The sequence below is a fragment of the Bombus pascuorum genome, chromosome 6, assembly GCF_905332965.1.
Source record: "Bombus pascuorum chromosome 6, iyBomPasc1.1, whole genome shotgun sequence".
Taxonomy (NCBI): domain Eukaryota; kingdom Metazoa; phylum Arthropoda; class Insecta; order Hymenoptera; family Apidae; genus Bombus; species Bombus pascuorum.
In genome coordinates, this window is record NC_083493.1 from 16,619,375 (window position 1) to 16,644,958 (window position 25,584).

General features: G+C 40.8%; 1 protein-coding gene across 29 annotated transcripts in view; it reads left to right on the forward strand.

Moving 5' to 3' along the window:
* The window catches only part of LOC132908258 (twitchin), an 81,342-nt gene that overhangs the window by 33,651 nt on the left and 22,107 nt on the right, over positions 1-25,584 (forward strand). For 28 of the 29 annotated variants that reach the window (XM_060962062.1, XM_060962064.1, XM_060962069.1 and 25 more), the window contains 29 exons: positions 4,546-4,693; positions 6,218-6,454; positions 6,676-6,812; positions 10,875-11,000; positions 11,416-11,560; positions 11,869-12,008; positions 12,103-12,247; positions 12,345-12,486; positions 12,833-12,957; positions 13,042-13,395; positions 13,667-13,873; positions 14,228-14,536; positions 14,966-15,556; positions 15,800-16,105; positions 16,449-16,751; positions 16,838-17,122; positions 17,769-18,080; positions 18,385-18,687; positions 18,777-19,058; positions 19,451-19,750; positions 19,966-20,268; positions 20,521-21,108; positions 21,271-21,573; positions 21,821-22,122; positions 22,464-23,049; positions 23,223-23,497; positions 23,621-23,927; positions 24,073-24,954; positions 25,201-25,500. In XM_060962062.1, the coding sequence (XP_060818045.1) occupies positions 4,546-4,693; positions 6,218-6,454; positions 6,676-6,812; positions 10,875-11,000; positions 11,416-11,560; positions 11,869-12,008; positions 12,103-12,247; positions 12,345-12,486; positions 12,833-12,957; positions 13,042-13,395; positions 13,667-13,873; positions 14,228-14,536; positions 14,966-15,556; positions 15,800-16,105; positions 16,449-16,751; positions 16,838-17,122; positions 17,769-18,080; positions 18,385-18,687; positions 18,777-19,058; positions 19,451-19,750; positions 19,966-20,268; positions 20,521-21,108; positions 21,271-21,573; positions 21,821-22,122; positions 22,464-23,049; positions 23,223-23,497; positions 23,621-23,927; positions 24,073-24,954; positions 25,201-25,500 (8,743 nt within the window). Of the gene's footprint in view, positions 1-425; positions 465-4,545; positions 4,694-6,217; positions 6,455-6,675; positions 6,813-10,874; positions 11,001-11,415; positions 11,561-11,868; positions 12,009-12,102; positions 12,248-12,344; positions 12,487-12,832; positions 12,958-13,041; positions 13,396-13,666; positions 13,874-14,227; positions 14,537-14,965; positions 15,557-15,799; positions 16,106-16,448; positions 16,752-16,837; positions 17,123-17,768; positions 18,081-18,384; positions 18,688-18,776; positions 19,059-19,450; positions 19,751-19,965; positions 20,269-20,520; positions 21,109-21,270; positions 21,574-21,820; positions 22,123-22,463; positions 23,050-23,222; positions 23,498-23,620; positions 23,928-24,072; positions 24,955-25,200; positions 25,501-25,584 lie in introns of all 29 variants that reach the window. The other variant, XM_060962063.1, reaches the window with a different exon arrangement.

A 25,584-nucleotide genomic window follows, 5' to 3' on the forward strand; every position in this document is an offset into this window, starting at 1 on the left:
GACACTCGCGTTGGCTGACGTACACCGCTCACTTCTACCAAACGGAATCTAGCACCGCCGATGTGTTGTGAATTAATTGGCCAGGTGTCGTTAAGAAGAATATCCGTCGTATAACTTGTATTCGTCTGTCGCTAGTTTACCTTTACCTCTTTGTATCATCCTCCGTTTGAATTCTCTTTTCCCCTCGACATTTTCCCCAAGTTTTTGGACGTCGTGTATTTTTCTTTTTGTTTTTGTACTTTGTTACCTCGAACTTGAGATTCGAAGGACATCTCGCTGCCAAAGGTTTGCCCACGTTACCCGTCTCCGTTTTGTCTGCGACGTATTTGGATACGGTATGCGATGACAAAGGATATCGCAAGACTTCGCGCGACTAACCGATGTACACGCACAATGCTCACGATGGTCTCTATAATTTTTTGCAGTTGGGAAAGTTACGTCCCGGCGAGGTGCTTGAAGCTAAGGTGAGATTTGTGTTCGCTATAACACAAAGCTTACCTGCCCGAATAGCATTACCTGCGAGATCTTTCTCTATATGTTTCTCACTTCTACGACTTCGATTTTTTTTGCTCTCACTACTTTCATACATCTCTTTTTTTTTTGTAAATATATTTTTTTCAACCGCTCATACCTGACCCAGCCACGATGGATTTGAATTGGATTGCCTCGAGTACAGCTATACTATTTATCAAAGAGCAGTTTAACAACGACAAGCTATAAAACCACAAGCCGAATGTTGTAATTACCAGGCGCAGGACACGCAGAAAATGCCGCATACCACCATGGAAAGCCGATAATATTAATTTTGCGACTATACCACCCTTTTTTTAGTTAAATTTTTTGGAGCTGTCGCCGCTGCTGTCCACTCCCCGCTATCTCTACCATCGAGGCCCGTTTCTACGTGTTCGAGAGAGTACATTGGCAATCAGACGTAAATCCGTCTTATTTTCTCCGATAAGAATCCCCCTATCGGACGTCTCGAATCCCCGCCCCCTTCTGACTTTTTCACCCCGATGATTTTTCTCTGTTTTTTACTTTCTACTTTTTTTTTTCCATTTTTCACGCACCACGTACAGAATAAATCCGGCCGTCCTGGTGAACTGCAGGGGAAAGAGGTTAGCTCATATTACTGTCTTTCAAATTACAGAACGCGTTGTATCCAACATATTTCTGTTTCTTTTTCTTCTTTTTTTTTTCATTTTTCATGCGTGCCGCAAAGCTCCGAATTGTTCGCAATGCGCGTCTGTACATAGTTTTTGCAAAAACCGCTCAACGGACGTTTCTCGGCGAGTAAACGCGCCTCTCGTGCCTAGTCGACGATAAATTTCGCGCGCCTATCTTTGTTTATTTATTTTACGGATAATTTTGTCTTGCCGGCCAGTACTTGCTCGTCGACTAAACACGGTATATTTGCAGTCGAAACGTCCCGCAGCTATGTAGTATAAACGTTTGCTTAATTCGAGCGAATACTATGTATATTGAGAACGTAGAAATTAGATAGTGGTAAGAAATATTTCTTTCAGTCGATGTTTCCATCCATAGCAATATATATATATATATTTGTTTCTTTTTTTATGTACCAATTTACGCATCTATCTTTCGTGTTTAAAGTAGTATCGGACGTTCGGTGTCAAACAAGCCGCAGTAGCGTAAGTACGGTTTAGTCGGACAACGTTGCTCAACTGGATCTCGCCTTTCACGTTGAAAACTTCGATTTATCCGTGATTTTTACGCTGCTACGGCCTGTTTGAGACGCAACCCTGCTGCGTTCTTTCGGTGGTTTTCGATTTAAGCGTTCAAACCTCGAAAGATATCTCCGTCTTTAACAAAATACGAGAAAATTCCTCTTCTCGTCCGTCGTTTCTTCTTGTATTAGACCATCCGAAAAGTTTCTTTCGTTTTATAAGGAAATAACGGATGCACAACCTTTCTGCCTTTTAAATTATTTTATCGAATTACGTACGATCCATTTTATTTTATCAATTATTTATCAAGATAAGGATTACAACGTTCGACGGATTAAGCTTCGCGTTTGTACGAAGACGCGTCGTTGTAAAAGACGCGTCTGTAAAGGAAAGACACTTTTCGGACAACCTGATAATTTCACTTCGAACGTTTCTCGCTGAATTGACAGCAACATCGAAATATAGTTGATAGTCGAAGATCGCAGCACGGTTGATATACATATGTATAAGTTAAAACCGAGTATTGCTTGTTATGAAAATGTGATACGAATGCTAATCTCTCGCGAACAAGAGTAGTATACATGTAATTATTCACCGTGCTCTCACTATGCTATGTGTTAGCGATCGATTCTGTTTACACGATAACCATAGGTACGACGTTCATTTGTTTATTAATTTGTTTATTCACCTATCCGACAAATGTACACACATCGCGAATATTATGTGTTTTATTTTTTATGTGTATCGTCGTACCCGTGCATATTGTACCATTCGATGTGCCTTTTCGTAAATAATCCACATAGAGGAATGCGGTAATAGAATCGCGATAGTGTAACTAAACAACGAAAAAGGTGGTAAAACTGTGTCGATAGTAATTCCTCCTTCTTTTCCTTTTCCCTTCCTTTTAGTCTTCTCAATTCATTTTAGAAATTGTCAACTGTGTGTGTCTCTCTCTCTCTCGCTCACGCTCTCTCTGTTTTTCGTCACAATCCATTGTATTTCTCCATCTCATCGATTGTGTTCCTATATATGTCTTATTAACCATGCCTTCGTGTATAGCAATTGTATCTAACAGCGATGGCGTGACGACGACCGAGAAATTTCGTAAGCGTCACGAAAGTTCCACTTGCGCATCGAGTACCCTTCGAATGAAAGAGCGATGCAAATAAAAGATTCGCGGTTGAAGCTTGAACGTTTCTGTGATTTAACGAACACTTATAATCCCAGTGAAAGCGCACATTTTTTATTTGCACGCATCATCGTTACATGGTTCTAGTTGTGCAAAACGCATCGATCGATAGTTCAGCTTATACCACATATATCGATGGTATAATTTGTAAAAGATTCGTCGTCATCGCGTGGAAACACGTACAGATTGAAAAACGTACATGTATACGAGAATTTTTACGATTAGCGTATGAGAAAAAAGTATTGTCGATCGACGCAACGAACAATAGCTATCGAGTTTTTATGCGTACTTACTTATTGTTTCGCAGCGAAGCTCTTCTCACGTATTAAGACACGAAATTCTTCGTACTGAGTCTTAATCTCGTAGCGCTAGGTTTAACCTTGTGACTGATCAACTGGTGAAAATTGCGCGCCGAATTCTCATCGATTCGGCATCGACGAAGCAAAACATCCTCTCCACGTAACTCGGAAACCTTTCATTTATATGTATCCTATGTGTACCCTGTACATTCTCATCGCAAATCATTCTGGTTCCCTTCGCCATTCATTGTATCGTATTGTAACAACGAGCTGTGGAACCAGAATGGAAAAGCATACAAACGTACATATGTAAAATCTTTCCTTCTCCTGCGTATACTCGAGGATTCTGCTCGAGGTATTCGAGTAAAGAAATTCTTTTGCATCGATCGATCCAAAGAATAGATCGGTTCGAATCATCGGCAAACGCCTCTTGGAGGACCCTCGAATTTACTTTAGCTAACGAGTACGTGAAACCCTCGGGAGTACCCGAACGTGGTCAGACACATTCTTCGTGCACGGCAGGCCGATCAACGGAGATTTTTCATCATCGGAAATTGTGAAAGTATAGAAACGCGAACGATGCATACATCGTGATATCTCGCCGATGAAAGAAATTAAAGTTCCATTGTTTAATCGCGTTTTCAAAGATACGAATCTGTATAAAACTGACCTCGTTTTACGGCTCCGATTTACTTGCACTAATATTGTGAATAACAGTTAACGATATAACGCTTTGTACTAATTACGTAGGTTAACGGTGTGACTAAAATGCACGATTAATAATTTAGCACCACGCACACAGCATGAGAGCACCGAGCTTCGAACGAGTCGTGACTTTCGTCCGAGTCACGGTATTACCTGTTGCGAATATTTACAGCGACTCACGGAAATGTTTCGATATTCGCACAAATATGAACGCGAAGTATTTTGGAATTTCAATGCAATCGTCTTCGACATTTACTTTGCGTTTAAGATGACGATTCGTGCTGGGTAGTAATTTTATACCAAATATAAATACGCGTATCTGCGGTGAACGTTCAGTAGCTTCTACACGTATATACTTTCAGATATGTTTTAAACTTTATCAATACGATATCTCGACCTCGTTACAGCGTTATTTTCAAAATGTTTCGCGTAACAGACAGATAATATAGTTACGAGCGTCTTAATAATTTCGTGAGTTGCCGTATGCAGTTATCGCGACCAGGTAAATCGAGGAAGCGCAGGTAAGGCGACGAAAGTCACGTACTTGATCACTTCGGCTTGCTTGCTTTTTCCGAAAGCTTGCAACGCTTTTTAAAGCGAAAAAAGAAAAATAAACAAAGGAAACGACGTAAATGGTTTATGATTCATCGATGATCGATTGATACAGCGTCGTCGTCCGAGTGCGGACGTCAGAAGACCCAGCGTGGCGGACCTCGAGAATAAGATCAATCAGCCGAGCACACCTCTTCGAGATGTCGGACCAGCGGGACCACCTCAAATCGTCGATGTTCAGGAATCATATTCCGCCGTCGAAGGTACGTTACCTACGTTCTACTTTCTCTCCTTTGAAACTTCAAGGCTTCCGTGGCTCGAGTTTCTGCGATTATTATTACATTGGCAACTAAGTGATCGCGGATTTTGTCAATACCACCTAATGACAAAATCTGCAATCGCTTAGTTGCCAATATTACTTGAGCCTTCTGGTTACATACCGTGTTCGATGGGAGCATTATCTCTGTATTCCTACATTCCTATATTAGCGTATCTATATCTCTATACAAACAATTTTTATTCTGCATTAACGTTCATTCGTCTCATTGTATCGGTATTACTGTATTCCTATTGGGTTGAAAATACAATTGGGTTTTGTCAATACCACTTAATGACAAAATTCGCAATCACTTAGTTACCAATCCAATATTACTTGAGCCTTCTGGTTACATACCGTGTTCGATAGGAGCATTATCTTTATATTCCTACATTCCTATATTAGCGTATCTGTATCCCTATACAAACAATTTTTATTTTGCATTAACGTTCATTCATCTCGCTGTATCGGTATTGCTGTATTCCTATTGGGTTGACAACTAAGTGATTGCAAATTTTGTCATTAAGTGGTATTGACAAGATCCACAATCACTTAGTTGCCAACCCAATATTACTTGAGCCTTCTGGTTACATACCGTGTTCGATAGGAGCATTATCTTTATATTCCTACATTCCTATATTGGCGTATCTGTATCCCTATACAAACAATTTTTATTCAGCATTAACGTTCATTCGTCTTGCTATATCGGCATTGCTGTATTCCTATTGGGTTGACAACTAAGTGATTGCGGATTTTGTCAATACTACCTAATGACAAAATCTGCAAACGCTTAGTTGCCAATATTACTTGAGCCTTCTGGTTACATACCGTGTTCGATGGGAGCATTATCTCTGTATTCCTACATTCCTATATTAGCATATCTGTATTCCTATACAAATAATTTTTATTCTACATTAACTTTCATTCGTCTCGCTGTATCGGTATTGCTATAATTCTATTGGGTTGACAACTAAGTGATTGCGGATTTTGTCATTAAATGGTATTGACAAGATCCACAATCACTTAGTTGCCAACCCAATATTACTTGAGCCTTCTGGTTACATACCGTGTTCGATAGGAGCATTATCTTTATATTCCTACATTCCTATATTAGCGTGTCTGTATTCCTATACAAACAATTTTTATTCTGCATTCGTCTCGCTGTATCGGTATTGCTGTATTTCTATTGGCTTGGCGATTAAGTGATTGCGGATCAATACCACCTAATGCCAAAATCCGCAATCACTTAGTTGCCAAGCCAATATATTCCTATTTTCGTCGTAAGCAAACATTTCGGTGCGTCGTTCGACCCTCTGAAGAAGCTAGTTGTAATACTTGGAACAATGCAATAGTGTGAATAATATTCCGATCGAACAAAGCAACCGAAAGCCGCAAGTAGCGATATGTCGTTTCCGTGGATTTCCTCGTCGAATCGACTCGACCGATCGAATACGATGAACGTTTTTCTCAGATTCGACGGCGTACCTCACTGTTGGGGTGGAAGGTACGCCTGCGCCGACCTTCAAATTCTACAAGGGTATCACCGAGATCATCGAAGGTGGCCGATTCAAGTTCCTTACGGACACAGAGACCAATACGATCACCCTCTGCATGAGGAAGACGAAGCCCAACGACGAGGGCACATACAAGATCGTCGTGAGCAACATCCATGGCGAGGACTCTGCCGAGATGCAGCTCTACGTTTCCGGTAAGCTCTCTTCTCTCTTTCTACCTATTAAACCTTCTATTTCCAATTTTTACTCCGATTCCTCTCCATCTTAATTTCCAATTTTCTCCTTAGTTTCTGTAATCTTAATCTTTAATTTTCAATTCTTCCATCCTTACCTTTAATCGTCCTTAATCGTAATCTTTAACCTACCGTCTTCGTTCTCAATCTTTCGATCGACGTGTCTCGATGTTTTATCGCAGACGCCAGTGGTATGGACTTCCGTGCCATGCTGAAGAAGAGAAAGTACCAGAAATGGGCGAGAGAAGAGCAAGAACAGGAAAAGGTAGACTTAAAGGAGGTCGAGAAACCTTTGCCGGTTTTGAAAAAGTTGGAGAAGGTGCGTAGCCAATTACTTTTATCTACGATCGAAGATCGTTCTTATCGCGTGATTCAATACTTCGAATCAGAAACTTTGAATCTTCTTCCTTTTTCTTTTTCTTTTTTTTTTTTTCTTGTATGTCTTGAGGGAGCTTGTCCTTATTGGTATGCATGTCCATTCGTTGTAAGTCTGTTGCATTTCTCGATTACTTGCGATCATTGAATAACAGCTCGGTATGCTACTACGTCTACACTGTTGTTCTATCTGGAAAGAAAAAATTGCTTATCGTTTAATTACAAATGAATTTCAAGCGCTAGGTGAGATACGAAACCAACGACACAACTTCGGTCGAGAATTTAATAGAATTAACGTACATGTACTAGAGAATAACGTGGTAATAGCGTAAGTCGACGACGAGCTTGATTTATTTGGTAAGTAGGTGAAAAGACAATGACCGACAACTTAACGTTTCCGTAAATTAGATATACATCGATAGCACGTTCGAAAGCTATCGATGTTATAGCATCGGTGGTAGCAAGTTCTTTGTTTGTCTCTTTCTTCTTTGTACAAGTTTGTCTTCGTAGTCGCTGGGCGACTTCGTGATGCACGGAAGAAGCTGGTATCAAGACGGGGAGGATATAGTGATCTTGGCGGAGGGTGAGGAGGTCCTTCGAATTTCTCTTGACAAGAAGGGTGAAACTAACTGGAGCTGGCTCAAGGTTTTCAGGCATCATTCCCCTCGTAGATAGCTTCCCGACTTTGACGAGACGCAATTTGGACGCATTAATATACCATTCTGTTTTCTACAATTTTAGGAATCGTTGGAAGAAATATATTTCGAGTTAAGTAAGTCGACGATATTTTGAAAAAAAGGTAGGCTTAATCCTTTGAGTATTTAGTTCGTACGTTACACGTACGTATATACACGAGTACAAATTTATAAAAATTATAAACGACCGAGATGATTAGAGAAATAGATATAATTTTGCTTTCGTACAGGTAGATCCGTTTGGTCACGTTTGATCGTTTTAACGAGGACTCGAGGGATTAAGAAAAGAAAGGAAAGAAATTGTGGAAACAGAAACCCCGTACTAATCCACATTACACGTTATCACTGCGTCGAAAGTCACACACTGAAGAACAAACTCGATACTCAACTGTATTTACGACACTTTGACGACAGAACCGTTGCGTTCTAATTTACAAGAGCACACGCACCGTGTGATATTCACGCGTACACACGCTAGTTTAGAGCTAATGCTGCGCTTGAATCTCGTATCTCGATATACACGTATTTGATTCGTACCGTACACATTCACGTAGTAATTGATTTTTATTAACCAATCGTCGATTAACCAAAAATTAGTCTTATTCGTTATCGATCAAATAAAAGATCATCGTTCACAATGCATGAGTAGAAACTATGCACTTTGTCGAGTAAAATTGCACTCGTAGGTATGATTAACGCGGTATGCATCTCGATTATTAATAACGGTGTGTAACCTAGCAGCAAGCATTATCTCTAAATGTTAAATGTCTTTTAAGTGTTTTAACGCGGAAAACCCTGATGCGAATTAAGAAGCGTTTATCGGAATTTCGTGAATTCATTTTCGCGAATTCACGTAGATCGTCGCGTCGTTGTTTAAACTAGAAGAAGAGTAGCTTGATAAAAGTGGCCGTCAGGGTGGTCCGCTACTTGATATCCGGGATCGTACAAGAGTGGGATTAACGTGAACGTGTGTGTGTGCCGGGCATGCAGGACGTCTTCGACATTCAGCGCAGGCCAAGTTTGCAGGAGCTAATCGCCGACTGGCCGATACTAGCGACAGTGATCAAAGAGAAGGTTCGCGAAAACGATTTTAGCAACGTTTTCTTCATTCCTGGCGCTCGATTCTACTTTAATCCCTTGGGCTCGCCATGCCTTTTTCCAACGATCTCTTCCGTTCGTGTTTCTTCCATTGTTCGACCGTTGTAATTGGACCGCGTCCGTTATAATTAGACCGCGGATGTTTATACACCTATAGGAAGTTTAAAGAAGCAAAATTACACGGAACGTAAATAAAAAGCAAGAATTTCTTAAACATGAACGCACAGTTTTTTCTATGACATGTTACCTCTGTAGAAATTAGCGTCGTAGCTCTGTGTGATATTCGATGAGGTGAAACGAACGTCCGTAGGATCCATTTCTTCGGTCGCGTTTGTAAAAATATAAATTTGCGCAAACATCCGTAGTTTAGTTATAATCGTGGTACTCTTTGTACACGCGTTGATAAAATTTGGCATTGCGTATACCACGTCCCCAAAGGGTTAAAAGCTTCGAAGGACAGACTAAACGCCTACACTTCCACCCTGCAAAGCTTCAACAAATACAAGCAGTTTTACGTGACACCCGTAAAAGGTTACTTTTACGAGAACTACGAAGGAAGCTAGGAACATGTAAATTGTCCCGTTTAACGACCGAGACGATCGCGAGACTTTCCGTCGCGTTTTTCAGTTTCTTTGCTTCAGGGTTGCTGTGTCAACGATGAAATTCTCGCGATCCATTGAGTTCACCTGCTTTGGCCTGCGCTTCTTTTTTCTAGAGGAGCTCGGCTTCAACGATTTTCCGTTGACCAGTTAAGGACCACGCATCGGTATCGAGTAACGCGTTAAATTTGCTTTCTTCGTCGTCGTCGCTTCAGCCACCGAGATCTTTCGATTTTACCAAGTTCTGAAGAAATCCACGTAAATTTACCGAGATAAATTTATCCAGAAACGTCAAACAATTTACGTATCGCTTTATATCTCGGTATAAAAGATGGATCGTAGCGTGTACAAATTAGAAACGCGACTAAGATTTTCATGATATGAAGAAAGTTTATCTTTCGTAGTTCTGTAAATAGCTGGATTTCTTTAGAACTTGTTAAAATCGTAATAAGAGCTGAGTGAAGGAAGCAACAACGAGGAAACAAGAATTAATAGCAGAGAATATGTTTCACAACTTCGGTGTTGAAAGACATGATTCGATAACGTAGATTAAATTAATCGAAAAAAGATTTCGAAGGAAACGTTGCGTCAACGTTGGTCCTTGCTAGGTCGTAAACTAGTGAAATTAATACGACTAATATTTTCATTGGTTATTTTTCTGAAATTATTTGGAAAGAGAAGACTACCCACACAAGCAAACCACTAAGCTCGATTTCTATTAAAAACACGATTTTCTTACGCTTTATACTTTGCCTGCCATCAGCCTCAACGAAGAAGATACCCGTGTAGTAAATCAGACTGTGATCGTAGACGATTTTTGTTGTTTTATAGAGTAGTGGATCTCGTAGACCCTCTCTCGCCGAATTAATTCCCGACTGGCCGACCCTGCACCATTTCACCAAGACGGAGGTTGGATCGTATTCCTCGACAACTTGAAACTCGAAACACAGTTTCACGATCTACCAGCGTGATATCGATGTCTTTCACTTTTATTCCTCCCTATCTCTATATTTTTCGCTCTTTCTCGCTCTTTCTTATGAGAATGCGATTCACTATTTTCCTCTTTATTTATCGTTTCTTCAACGACTAGACCACTCGTCTTTCTCTCTTTGTCTTTTACGATATCTCTCTCATTCTCTTCTCCTACGTCTGTTTCTTCTATTCTCACCTTCTTCCTCAAATCTATCAAATTTATACACGGTCTGTTTCGACAACTTTATTCTTCTTTCTCATATATATGTATTATATATACGTTCATCCATCGTCACTTCTCACTATCTTCGACAACAATCTTCTATCGAACCTTTTTACGGCCGACATTTTATTTTTGTGCTGTTCCGTTATTTTTTTCTACAATTTTCCAGCTACAGCGGCTTTCCAACGCTTCGTCCTCGTCGACGAGAATTTTTCTCTATTTTTGGGGCAATTTTGTACATATTTTTACCTCGCCTAGCGAGACATCCGTTGGTTTGTGGCGCCTTCTTTTTTTTAAACGTTTTGACTCTTCATCTTCCTTGTATGCCCAGCAACGTTGTCGTTCTTGGCGGTGTTCTTAGATCTGATGGAAATTTCTTAACGAAGAATCCTTCGCTAACAGAGTTTTCGTATTCACAGAAACAGGAAAGTTTCCTCAAACCACTGGTGGACCAATATGCCAAGGAAGGCAAAGACAAGAAGGTGGTCTTCGAGGCGAACTTCTCGAAACCGAACTGCAAACCAAAATGGTTCTTCCGAAAGGACGTAAGTCTCTCGTTCTTTTTTATCCGTTTATTCCGACAGCTAGAAGTCTGTTATATTTGTTCATCGATTGGGTGTTCCAACGTCATAGCGGTTTCGGTCAAAATTTCAAGAATTTGAATTTCAACGCGTACTTTGATTTTTACGAACGTCGTCGTTTTAGTTTGCTGCCGAATTAAGTTGCAATTTTATTCTCTGCCGTGGTATACGTTTCCACCACTCGAAAGGATACGATCAGTTCCTTCTAACTGTTTACGATATAATAGCGTTTTATGAAAAATGGTACTGAACCAGCTTACGTCGCTATGATCCTCTTGCACCCGATTATTACTGAATAATTAATTGGCAAATAATAAAATAGATATTAATTGAAAGGTTTATTGGGAAATTTTTCAAGAAATTTGCTTGTCTTATTTAGGAACTGTTCCCTTCGTCGAAATACAAGTTCAAGAACGAAGAAGATTGTTACCAACTGATTATTATGAATCCCAAGGTCGAGGATACCGGAAAGTATAAAATTGAAATTTCAGGTATCTCCAGCACAGCTTTCCTCAACGTTGAAGGTTAGTACCTAGTATCGATGGATATTCGCAAACTGTGTACAAGGACTAGTAGTATACGCAGCGATACTTGTTCCAAAACCAAATAAGAGGACAGAGTTTGGTTTTTTTTTGAAATTTGTATTTGTTTTTAAATTTGTTAAGTAGTTGTCCTTTCTACTCTTTGTCCTTTCTATATTTTCTATTCGTTCTTTTTTTCTCCTTTTTTTATTAACATTCTATTTACCATAGATTCGATTATACTTGGACTATAAGTCACAATATATCATCTTGGCTAGAATATATCGAGCTACTGATTTATTGTTACACAGAACCAGACCCAACTTACACATTCACGAAACCACTGGCTAAGAAAACAAGTGGTTACACTAAGCATGAAGTTTACATGGAATGTACAGTTAGCTCCAACCTCGCCCAAGTTTCGTGGTACAAAGGAAAAACGAAGTTGGAGGTGAAGCTTTTAAGATTACAATTTCATTTCTCGTACATTGTACAATTGAAAATACAAAATACGTAAAAAAAAAACGATTAATTAATATCTCTAGGAGGGCGATACGTACAGTATGTCGAAGGACATGAATGGCGTTTGTCGATTAACCATAAAGAGCGCTACGCTTGAAGATAGCGGCGATTACATTTGTAAGATTAACAAACAAACCGACAAGACTGAAACGGTTCTAACTATAGTTGGTATGTTTTAATCTAGGAAAACGTTATCCTAGATATTTTATAAACTCTGGCGATCGATGATGTTTGCAAATTCTAAAATATCCCTTCTTCCGTGCAGAGTATCCTTATAAGTTCGTAAAGGTGCTCAAGTCCCAGCAGATCGTAGAAAAGGAAACGTTAACGCTCGTCTGCGAGTTGGATGACGCTGGTGGCGAAGTGAAATGGTTCAGAGGTGACCAGGAGATCGTACCTGACAAGAGGTAACGACGTCGTTTGAGATTTGATCCTCTCGATCCTTTCAAAACCGAATTCCTTTGAGCTGCAAATATTCCGCCTATCAATTATTATACTGACAATAAATACTGATTAAAAAATTATACTAACAATATATATATATAGAACGTAGACTGATCTTTTCGCAAGAAAGATACAACGTGCTACAATTTAAAATTAATTTTACCAAGAGCAAGTACAAGTACGTTTGGTCAATTAACAACATTAAGATCGAATCGTGGAATTAACATAAATTAAATACACGTATAGTCTTTGTCGTTGTGCTTCTCATAAACGTAGAATTTTAATACAGATACTATTAATATCGTACAGGGTACAGATCAAGGAAGAGGGCAGAAAGAGGAAGCTTATCATCAAGGATGTGAAAGTCACAGATGCCGGTCAATACTCGTGCGTGAGCAACGCTGACAAGACTGAAGCCGAAATAGTTATAAACTGTAAGTTGATCTAGCAGCAGAAAGACTGTATAAGATCTATCTATCTATCGGATGTTACATTAATTTAATAACCAAACTCCTCAGATGCGAACCGATTCAACAAGAAGTTGAAGGACACAGTGGCAGTGGAAAGAGAAAAATTGGTGCTGGATGTGGAGCTTCAAGATCAGACCGCACCTGCCATCTTCTTGTTTAATGGCCAAAAGATCGAACCCAGTGAGAGGATCGAGATCAAGAACTTAGGTGGTGGCAAGCATCAGCTAGTCTTCAATAGACTAGAAATGAGCGATGATGGTGAAATTACATGCGAGAGCGGACAGTTAACGAGCAGCTGTAAACTGACTGTAAAGAAGGGCGAGAGCAAACCGATCGTTGAAATCCCCGATAAAGTCGAAGGTCCTTGCAGCCAACCACTTGTGTTCGTTGTTCCTTACAAGAGTAAGTTCCTTGTTACGAGTTGACTTGATTCTTTGGAAATACGTATACTTCCATTCCAAGAAATTATAGAGATTTAATCTGCGATTATAGCAATTTAACGATCTTCTTAAAAGTTATTCTTGGATATATCGTACTGTTAGACTCGTAAGTAATTAGAAACCGAGATCGCGAGGAATAATTTATCGCTACTTGATCTTCATTTGCTGTGATTAGGAAATACTAATTTTTATCATGTAGATTCGTTTTCTAAAACTATTATTCTCGTCCATAGTCGAAGGAACGAAACAGAGCCAGGTAGAAGCTAAACTGATGAAAGACGGCAAAGCATTGCCGTTGAAGGATGTAGAAATAGTTGTAGGCGAAGACAAAATCACGTTTAAGATCAAGAAACCTTCTCATGACCAATCTGGTATCTATCAAGTAAAGATTGGTAACAACCAAGGAGAAGAAGTCAGTGATATAGATATCAATATGCAAGGTAATCCGACTTTTGATCGATCATTTCTATCCCGACACCATTACTATTGCTCAGACGTGTTCTGTTCGTTTCTCGTAAAGTTATTTTACTGTCCACTAAAACACTTTTCACCCTAAAACAAATTTTTAATTTTAGACAAGATTCATTCTTACTCGCTTCTTCATTCTCCAATCTGTATAAAAAGAGCAACCTAATTTTTCGACTTCCCACAATGTCTTCTACCATTTTCTCCCTGAAAACTTTGCAGATCGTTACTCTCGACTTTGGTGTACCGTTTCACTCGCCTCTCTCCCAACGACGAACGATAACTGTGCCATTCGTTGTAACTAACTTAATCGTTCAAACCTCGTTTAGATGTGCCAGCTCCTCCTACTGACGTTGATGTTACCGAGATCTTCCAAGACTCTTGCGTGGTGTCTTTCAAACCATCGAAAGACGACGGTGGATCACCAATCACTCAATACGTGATCGAACGTCTCGATCTCAGCAAGAAGGCACAATGGGACAGTGTCGGCGAAGTTAAGCCTGGCGAAAAATGCGTTTACAAAGTCAAAGACCTCGTAGCGAAAAAAGAATACAAATTCCGTATCAGAGCGGTGAACAAACTTGGCTCCAGCGAACCCGCGATGTTCGCCAAACCAGTACTCGCGAAAGATCCATGGGGTACGTATGAAATAGTTTACTTTAAATCCGTAACTGGACAAGCGGAATCTACGCAACGCTAGGAATTATCGTCTTTGTGGTAATTTTGAGAGTATACGTCGTAAAGTGTTGTATCGTCGATAAATGTATAACTTGATGTACGTGTAACCCACGATATCACCTTTTGTAAATTTCTGAATATTTCTGTCTACGTGGCGAAACGGTCATCAAACCAGTTACGGGTTAATAGACGGGTTATACGTTCGTATTGCGAACGCACAATTACTGGAAATCGACGCCATGGTGAACGCGTTAAGTTAGGATTCTTAGACATTTTCTAAACTAAAATTCCTTGAAATTGCTATGTTTTCCAATCAAAATCTTTCAAGTATAAATAAGCAAAAAATATGATCCTGACAAAATTATGAGAAAAGTAATTCTGGTTAACAGACGAGCCAGGTAAACCGACGGACGTGGAGGTGGTGGACTGGGACAAAGATCACGCTGACTTGAAGTGGACGAAACCAGAAAGCGATGGTGGTGCACCGATTACGGGCTACATAATCGAGTACAAAGAGAAGTTTGGTAAAGAATGGGTGAAGGGCAAAGAAATCGAAGGAGACGTGACAGCAGCTACCATCGACGGTCTGAAAGAAGGCACCCAATACGAATTCAGAATCAGAGCCGTGAACAAGGCCGGACCTGGTGCACCTTCGGACGCTACGAAGCCAATTATCGCCAAATCTCGATTCGTCAAGCCGTACATCGTTGGCGATGGTTTGACCAATCTCATCATAAAGAAAGGACAAGTTATCAAATACGATATCAAGTATGCCGGTGAACCCGAGCCGGAAGTCCATTGGTTCCTCGGACAAAAAGAAGTTGTTCAAGATGCAGCGGAAAGAATCACTATCGATAAATATGAAAGGAACACGGTGCTTACTGTTAGAAAAACGACTAGACCAGATTCAGGCAAATACAAGCTGGTTCTGACCAACAGCTCTGGAACCTGCGAGAGCGTCGGTGACGTTGTTGTACTCGGTAAGTTTTTGTTTCTTTCAATTTATGGCTGTATTGCTTACTGAACCAGAATATAAATTCAATGGCTCAGAACTTTCGGTCATCCTTTTCGCAATCGCACAAATTATTCAGATTCTTTGGGAAATGCTTCTAAGGAAGTTACAAAGTAAAATAGTAAATTATTCCATCCTATGTGTTCGTTGACGAACCTTTTTATTGATATCGTGAGAACCTTTTGCACATCGTTTCTTTATCTTTCTGCAGACAAGCCATCGAAACCAACTGGTCCGCTGAAAGTGGAAGAAGTCCGATCCGATCACGTAACAGTGAAGTGGCAAAAGCCGGAAGACAATGGCGGTACCGATATTACCGGTTACGTTTTGGAAAAAATGGATATGGACACTGGACGATGGATCCCTGCCGGAGAAGTCGGACCAAACGATTACTCCTTCACCTTCGGTGGCTTGACTCCGAAGAAGAAATACAAATTCCGCGTGAAAGCTGTGAACAAGGAAGGTGAATCCGAGCCACTGGAAGTCGACGAAGCTATTCTTGCCAAGAATCCATACGGTAAATAGAATCGTTAATAGCTTACGAGGAGTCAACGATGTTCGCAGTCTTTATAATCAAAGCTTTCTCGAGTGTAAATCACACATTTTATGGAAAATGTGTTAAAAAACGTACTTGTCGTCTTTTTCTCCTGTGATCTCCGTATATTTCTGCACTTTAAGCGCACTTTGCGCGTTTTATCACCTTCAAGCTTTCCATAAATGATCAACGTGTGGATCAATCCCCGTTTTTCTTTTTATAAGGACGTGGTTTACACCTGGAAGCTCATTTACGTTATGATATTACAGCCTCAAATCTCCAATGTTTGCAATTCTTTAACTTTAAAACTCTTGGTTTCCGTTAGATGAGCCCAGCAAACCTGGTAAACCAGAAATCTACGATTACGACAACGTTAGCGTATCCTTGAAATGGCAGAAGCCTGAGAGCGACGGTGGCAGGCCAATCACTCACTACACTGTTGAGATGAAAGACAAATTTGCGGTGGATTGGGTCGAGGTAACGAAAACCGCTGACGCCACTCCGGAAGTGAAGGTCGAAGGCCTGAAAGAGAAAATGATTTACCAATTCCGAGTTCGTGCTCATAATAAAGCAGGCGCGAGTGAACCCAGCGAACCTACCGACAACCACCTCTGCAAACACAAGAACCGTAAGTTCGCTTTCAACGTACAAACGCTGTTCATAAGTATTCGAAAACTTCGATCAATTTACGTTAATTTTATTATTGAATTTTAGTTAAACCAAGAATCGACAGAACCAACTTCAAATCCGTAATCATCAAGGCGGGACGTACGCACAAATGGTCTGTGGACATCATCGGAGAGCCACCACCAGAAATTAAATGGATTTGGAGGGATAACATCCCTCTAACCAACACGGAACGCATCAAGATCGATAACGTCGATTATCACACAGACTTTACGATCGTGAACGCGATGCGCAAAGATACCGGAAGATACACTCTCAAAGTGGAGAACGCTAACGGAACGGACGAAGAGACTGTCGAACTTACAGTTCTCGGTAAGTTCCGAACGTTCTTAAAATCAGTTATAAGTCTATTAGAAAATTTGACAGAACTTCTTATTTAATTATCTTATTCAGCCCTTGATTACTTTCGCAAGAACATAAGAGTTCGTGAAGAAAATTTGTAAATTTGAGGTGTAATATTTGTGGGTGACAAATAACTACGGTTGCCGGGATTTGAACAACCCGGGTCCCGAACGTCCGTAACCTAAGGCGCTAACCACTGCGCTGCCGTCGTTTTATTTTCTTTTTTTTTTTTTTTTTTTTGTAACTTTTATTGTCCAAGAAGATGAGTAATACATGCGTATGTTATTTACAATAAACAATGAATTTCGGTTGTAGGGTAGTTTAGGCAAAAGTACCGATACGTGACGGTACGACATAGCCATACGATATTTTGTGTGTCGGAATTACATTTTTTAGCGTCACAATTTATAAATTAGATTTAAGTCGCTGTAGTGCGGCGCTTATATACGATATTGTTTTTTCTTCCTATCTCTGTCCTGAAAACCTGGTCGCAGAAACAGGGCAGTTCGGTAGAAACTGCGCTGCCGTTGTCCGACACTAGTTGGTGTCGAGTGCCGCTACAAATGTGTAGCCGAGTATCCACAGGAGAGTTAATGGAGTTGCTTTTGTTACGCAGGCAAGCCAGAAGCACCGAAGGGTCCGTTAGAAGTGACGGACATTACAGCAACCTCAGCCAAGGTGAAATGGGAAAAACCGGAAGACGATGGCGGTGTCCCGATCAAAGAATACGAGATCGAAAAATTGGACACGAAAACTGGCAAATGGGTCAGAGTGGGAAAAGTTCCAGGCAATGCACCGAATACCGAATTCGAGGTGACTGGATTAAATCCAGGAGGCGAGTACAAATTCCGCGTTACAGCTGTCAACGACGAAGGTGATTCCGAACCACTTGAGAGCGAACGTCCGATCATCGCTAGAAATCCATATGGTAGGTATGAAAGCTGCGATTCAAAGCGAAACGCAGAGTACAAGTACTATATCGATATGTCTTGCTTATATTTTTGAAATTCTTATATTTTAAAAGAGAAGAAATATAGGAGAAACGAAAATAATAAATTTTAATATAAATTTGTTGGTAAAACATGATGAAAACGATGAAAATGAAAAACACAGTGATATTTATATTACCTTTGCTATATCTTTGAGATCTGACAGTAAAAGAACAGTAGAATGATCAGAACGTATAATGGATCGCCAAATCTTTCACGCCAATTTCTACTGATAATTTCTAGACGAACCGCATAAACCTGGAACACCTGAGATAACCGACTACGACAATGAGTCCATAAGTTTGAAATGGACTGCTCCGGATTTCGATGGTGGTGCACCGATCGAGAAGTACATCATCGAGAAGAAAGATCGTTATAAACCAGACTGGGAAAAAGCGATGGAGGTACCTGGAAGTCAACTGGAGGCCAAGGTAGGCGATTTGAAGGAGCGAGGAGAATATCAATTCAGGATTATTGCTGTAAACAAAGCCGGACCATCTCCGCCATCGGACGCCTCGAAGATGCAGATATGCAAACACAAATCCCGTAAGTATTCCATTCTTATTTGATACTATACTTTATGATATCTAGTTCTTCCAAACCTTACATCGAACCTGCATCTTCTTTTGTAATAGTGAAACCCAGAATCGATCGTACAAACTTGAAGCCTATCACCGTACGAGCTGGCAAACCGATCAAATACGACGTGGACGTTCGCGGTGAACCACCTCCAGAAATCACTTGGTATCACAAGAACCAAGAAGTTAAAACTGGCGAAAATATCGAAATCGTCAATGTCGATTACAACACGAAACTTAGTATTACCGATAGCGTGCGTAAAAATACTGGAGTGTGGAAGATCAAGGCTGTCAACGCACACGGTGAAGACGAAGCCGAGGTCGAAATTACCATACTTTGTAAGTTTAACTCTGATGTCCAATCCTTAACGATGCAATTTTATGGAACATTCCTTATAGAAGAAGATTATTGAAAACTGGCAAAAGATATACCGAAGAAGTATCCAAAACTAGTGACTGTATTTCATCAGTAACGATTTGGGCACAATTACTAGTCTCGGTAATTCACCAGTGCTCACCGGTACTAAGTAACTTAAATTATTAATCAGTAGAAAATAATGTAAATCGCTGGAAGATAAGCAATACCAGCTACCAGAATTCAGCAATACACTATTCAGAAACTCTAGTATATTACTTACAACGCAATAATCTTTCTCTTTAAGGAATGATAGTATCTATTTATACGACAATATCTGATAATACCTAATATACATGACTATAAATGTTAATAGCGTCTCCTGGAAAACCGGAGGGTCCTCTTAAAGTATCCGATGTCACGAAGAGCGGTTGTAAATTGAAATGGGGAAAACCAGAAGACGACGGTGGTAAACCTATTACTGGGTATGTAGTGGAGAAACTCGACAAATCCACTGGAAGATGGATCCCGGTTGGACGCACTTCGGATACCGAAATGGACGTTAAAGGCCTCCAAGAAGGTCACGAATATGAATTCCGGGTGAAAGCGGTTAACGAAGAAGGCGAATCCGAACCACTGGTCACTGATAGCACGACCCTTGCAAAGAATCCTTATGGTAAGACGATACTTTATGCTTCACATTTCACGCAATGCTGTAGATTGATCATCTTTAATCATTAATTTGTCATTAGTATACTCTTATATTCTAATAAAATGCGTGCATTGTTAACACAAACCAACCAAAGTATCATCAACATTCTGACGTAGTAGACATTCATAGGGTATTTTTAATCGAATGAGAAAAAAATTAATCATCTGAACAATTTTTAGACGTATCTAGTAAGCCTGGTGTACCAGAGTTGGAAGATTGGGACGTGGATCGTGTCGACCTGAAATGGGAACCGCCAAAAGATACGGGAGGTGCACCTATTACGGGTTACATAATAGAAATGAAAGAGAAACCATCGACAAATTGGGTAGAAGCTACCGTAACTCAATCGCCGCAACCAAAGGGGCGCGTCACAGGCCTTAAAAAGGGCTCCGTTTATCAATTCCGTGTGCGTGCCGTTAACAAAGCTGGACCATCCGAACCAAGCGACTCAACCAAGCCACATGTTGCAAAGGCACGATTCTGTGAGTATCTTTCGGCAATGTGTTCGTCGATAAATCTAATTTCTTAATTAGATTGCGAATGATTCTGCAAATGTATAACAATTATTATCGATAAAAACTGTTCATTGTAACGTTCATCTCAAATCGCATTTATATATCTGCATATATTAAACTTAAATTCAACATATTGCTGATATATTTGGAATATTTGCATTTGCAATCTGCTCGTTGCAATAGATTCGCAGATGTTACTATTTAATTTTCGATTTTCAGTGAAACCACACATCAACCGTGACAAATTGCAAACGATCAAAGTGAGAGCCGGTCAAACGGTGAAACTGGAAGTCGACATCGAAGGTGAACCACCACCAACCGTCACCTGGAGCTTCGGTGGTGCAGAGCTGCAAACCGGAGCCAACGTGAAGATCGATAACGAAGATTATCTGACAAAGATTCAGTTGACCAACACTAGTCGCAAGCTCAGTGGCAAATACACCATCAAAGCTGTGAACGATTCCGGACAGGACGAGGCTGACGTTGAAATTATAATTCTCGATAAGCCTGGAAAACCAGAAGGTCCGTTGGAAGTGACAGATATTCACAAGGAGGGATGTAAATTGAAGTGGAACAAACCGAGAGACGACGGTGGTTTGCCACTGTCTAATTACTTGGTAGAGAAGATGGATATAACTACAGGTCGATGGGTATCCGCTGGGATGGTTGATCCTGAAAAAACAGAGATCACTCTTACCGGTTTGGAACCTGGAAAGAGATACGAATTCCGCGTCAAGGCTGTAAACGAGGAAGGAGAATCCGAACCTTTGCAGACAGATGTTCCCATCGTCGCTAAAAATCCTTATGGTACGAAGAATTACTTGGAAAATTTTAGATTTTAATTTCTCACGGTGATTAGATAACGTGTTTGTTTCTTCTCCGGGTTTCGATCTTATTTTTAATTGTTAACATTAGGTAATTAGCTTTCTGAAAAACGCGTCGTAACAACGCTTAAACTTGAACATTCAGATCCACCTGCTCCGCCTGGTCTACCAGAGATCATCGATTGGGCTGAGAACATGGTGAAGCTGAAGTGGGAGCCGCCAATTCGAGACGGCGGTGCGCCTATCACAGGATACATAATCGAAATGAAAGATAAGTTTGGTACGGCCTTTGTAAAGGCTGCAGAGGTCGATGGACCAGTTTGCACGGGAACAGTGACCCGACTAGAGGAAGGAAATCAATATCAGTTCAGAGTTCGAGCAGTAAATAAGGCCGGTCCTGGTGAACCTAGCGAGGCTACCAATCCTCACACTGCCAAGGCTCGTTGGCGTGAGTATCTTAATATTATTCCTATTAAATATTCTACGATTATAGTAAAATTCCACTTGAGTCTAAACTTATCCGAGGAAAATACAATGGTCACTACAACGTTTTATTTTTGCTGATATTAAAAATGCTGAAGATCGCTTAGAATCTATGGAATTATACATATAATAATTAACATAGTAAAAAACAGGAATCGCTAGTCGATGAGTTAATCGAGCAATAACTAAATTTTCGTTTCGTCCTGTTACAGTGAAACCATTCATCGATCGTACCAATTTGCAACCGATAACTGTAAAAGTTGGTCTCACCGTAACCTTGGACGTGAATATCATTGGTGAGCCACCACCAAATGTAACTTGGTACTTTAAAGAGAAGGAACTTAAGTCGGACGATACGATCCGTATCGACAACATCGACTACAATAGCAAATTCTTCATCCTGAAGACTAAGAGGGCTCATACCGGAAAATACGTAATTACAGCAAAGAACGAAGTAGGCGAGGACAGTGCCGATGTCGAAATAATCGTCATCGGTAAACCAAGCAAACCAAAAGTACGTATTTTGTTGAAATCATTTCTACATTTCCATTCCCTGTTTGCATAGCACGGTATAAAGTAACAATTTGGAATACAATTTCGTAGAAATTATTACAACTACGAATACCTATCTGGAATTATTGAAATCACAATAATTCGATATCGTGAGAAGTAATATTCCAATTCATTCAATGAAAATCCCTTATTTAGAGTTAGCTGTAACCCTACACGAATTCGATAGTAAGGCATAATTTTAAATTTAAAGGATCAGACTCTTTCGAAAAGCTACAAATAAATTATATTCTTTAAAAATTGTAAGACTTCTGGCCAGTGAGGAATTACCATTTTGCGTTACAGGGTCCTCTAGAAATCTCCGACGTGAATAAACACGGTTGCAAATTGAAATGGGAGAAACCCGACGACGACGGCGGTGTGCCAGTCGAATACTATGAGATCGAGAAGTTGGATCCTCTTACCGGACAATGGATTCCTTGTGCGAAATCCGTGGAACCGGAAGTTACGGTAACCGGACTCCAGGAAGGCAAGCCGTACAAATTCCGTGTGAAAGCGGTAAATCGCGAAGGTGAATCCGACGACTTGGAAGCGGACAAGTCTATCATAGCGAAAAATCCGTTCGACGAGCCTGGCAAACCTGGTCGTCCAGAAATCAGAAACTGGGACAAGGACTTCGTTGATCTCGAATGGACAGCACCGAAGGACGATGGCGGTGCTCCAATTGAGAAATATATCGTGCAGATGAGAGACAAGGAAGGACGGCAATGGATAGACGTTGCTAATGTTCTTGGAGATCGCACTACTGCCAAGGTCACCGATGGCATCGAGGAAGGTCACGAATACGAGTTCAGAGTAGTCGCTGTCAATAGAGCCGGACCCGGTGAACCCAGCGATACCTCGAAGAGCGTTGTGGCTAAACCGCGATTCTGTAAGTGTATAGGTCATAGTATACCGTTTCACAGCTAAACTCGTTCAAGGAAGTTCGTAGAAGCTTGTGTTCTCGTGGAACCTGTTTAAGAATTACACGCCTCTTCTTTCTTATCGAATTTCCCATATATTGTCTGATACTGATAAATTCTTTTTCTTTTTCATCTCGTAAAGTGGCACCACGTATCGATCGCAAAAACCTACAGAAGAAGATTATGCGAACGGGACAAATGTTACGAATCGAAGCAGATATACAAGGTGAACCACCACCAGTCATTACTTGGAAGCTCAAGGACGCTGTGCTTAAGAGCATGGACCGTCTTAAGATCGAAAATGAAGACTATCACACCACCTTCATTATAAGCAAATTACAAAGATCGGATGCTGGAACTTACACTGTTATTGCCAAGAACGACAGCGGTACCGATCAAGTCGATGTCGAGCTCCAGGTACGTTAAGATACTACTCTGATAATTTTGAGTAGCGTACATAGATAGAGAGAAAGAGGGAGAGAGAGAGAGAGAGAGGTTGTAAAAAGAAAAGAACAAACGATAAATTATTTTTCCTTCCAGGTATTGAGCAAACCTGGCAAACCAAAGGGACCGCTCGAGGTGTCAGACGTGACCGCAGAGGGATGCAAATTGAAATGGGACAAACCCGACGACGACGGAGGCGAGCCAGTCGATCACTATGTCATTGAAAGGATGGACGTTGATACCGGAAGATGGGTACCTTGTGGCACGAGTAAGACTCCAGAAGCAGAGATCACCGGCCTCAACGAAGGCAAAGACTACATGTTCCGCGTGAAGGCTGTCAATTCCGAAGGTGAATCAGAACCATTGGAGACGGCGATTCCAACCACTGCCAAGAACCCTTACAGTAAGTAGATGTTATTTCAACTTCGGTATACCGGGGATTTTGAAGCTTTTCTGCTTAAATTCGTACCACCATGATATACAATATCTTCTCTTTCAAATTCCTAGCCATTCGGTACAATTTTCATAATCTTGCTGTATTATCGTAGCCGAGCCAGACGCTCCAGGCAAGCCGGATCTGAAGGATTGGTCGAAGCACCACGTAGACCTAAAGTGGAAAGCGCCAAAGAAGGATGGCGGTGCGCCGATCGAGAAGTACATCATCGAAAAGAAAGATCAATACGGCAAATGGCAGAAGGCGGCTGAAGTTCCTGGAAACAAAACAGAAGGCAGAGTCGAGGATCTCGTTGAAGGACAGAAGTATCAGTTCCGTGTGAAAGCGGTGAACAAAGGTGGTCAGAGCAAACCCAGTGAACCAAGCGACAGTCTAGTAGCCAAGGATCGTTACGCAGCGCCCAAGATCGATCGTACCAACTTGAAAGATCTAACAATCAAGGCTGGCACTCACATTCGATTAGACGTGAAAGTTACCGGTGAACCACCTCCAACGAAAACATGGTTCTTGAACAAAGCCAAACAGGAGTCTGCTGGCGCGGTGACCATCGAATTGGAAGATTACAGAACCAAGTTCTTGGTATCGTCCGCTAGCAGAGCTCATACTGGCACGTTGACGCTGAAAGCAGAGAACAGCTCTGGAAAAGACGAAGCGTCGATCGAGATTTTGGTCTTGGACAAACCTAGCAAACCAGAAGGCCCGCTTAAAGTATCCGACGTGCACAAAGAAGGATGCACACTGAAATGGAGTCCACCCCTGGATGATGGTGGCACACCTCTGGATCATTACGTGGTCGAGAAAATGGACACTGAAACAGGAAGGTGGATTCCAGTGGGACGCACGAAGGAACCTACTATGGTAGTGGAAAATTTGGTACCTGGTCAGGAATACAAGTTCCGAGTTAGCGCTGTGAATGCTGAAGGCGAATCGGAACCTTTGGAAACTGAACACGGAATCGTAGCCAAGAATCCATTCGGTTAGTATTTCAAACATTTATTGATTTATCATATTAATCGTATATTTGTTATAATTCGTTGTATTTTTTATTTTAACGTCGATTTTCTTTACCGACGTTCGATAATGATGGTTTAAACTTTAGTTTCGAAACAATCCGAAGTGTTCCAAAGCACGTCGTTGTATTCTCGAAATCAAAATTAAAAAAAAAATTAAAAAATTAAAGAAAAAAAAAGACCGAAGACGAATCACCACATTCGTTTTATAGACGAACCTGGGCCGCCTGGTCGACCAGAGGCAACCGATTGGGACAAGGATCACATAGACCTAAGATGGACTCCACCCTTAACCGATGGTGGATCTCCAATCACTGGATACATAATTGAGAAGCGCGAGAAAGACAGTCCACGATGGATAAAGGCTTGTGAAACCGGACCTGATTGCAAAGGACGCGTCGATAATCTCGACGAGGGTGTCGAGTACGAGTTCCGCGTGAAAGCTGTTAACGTTGCTGGTCCCGGTGAACCATCCGAAACCAGCAAACCGATTACAGCCAAGAGTCGACGACGTAAGAATTTTTCCAATTTTTATACAATCGATCGAGTCGCGTAGAAGCCACACTGATCAGTTCCGTATTAAAAATTGAACGCTA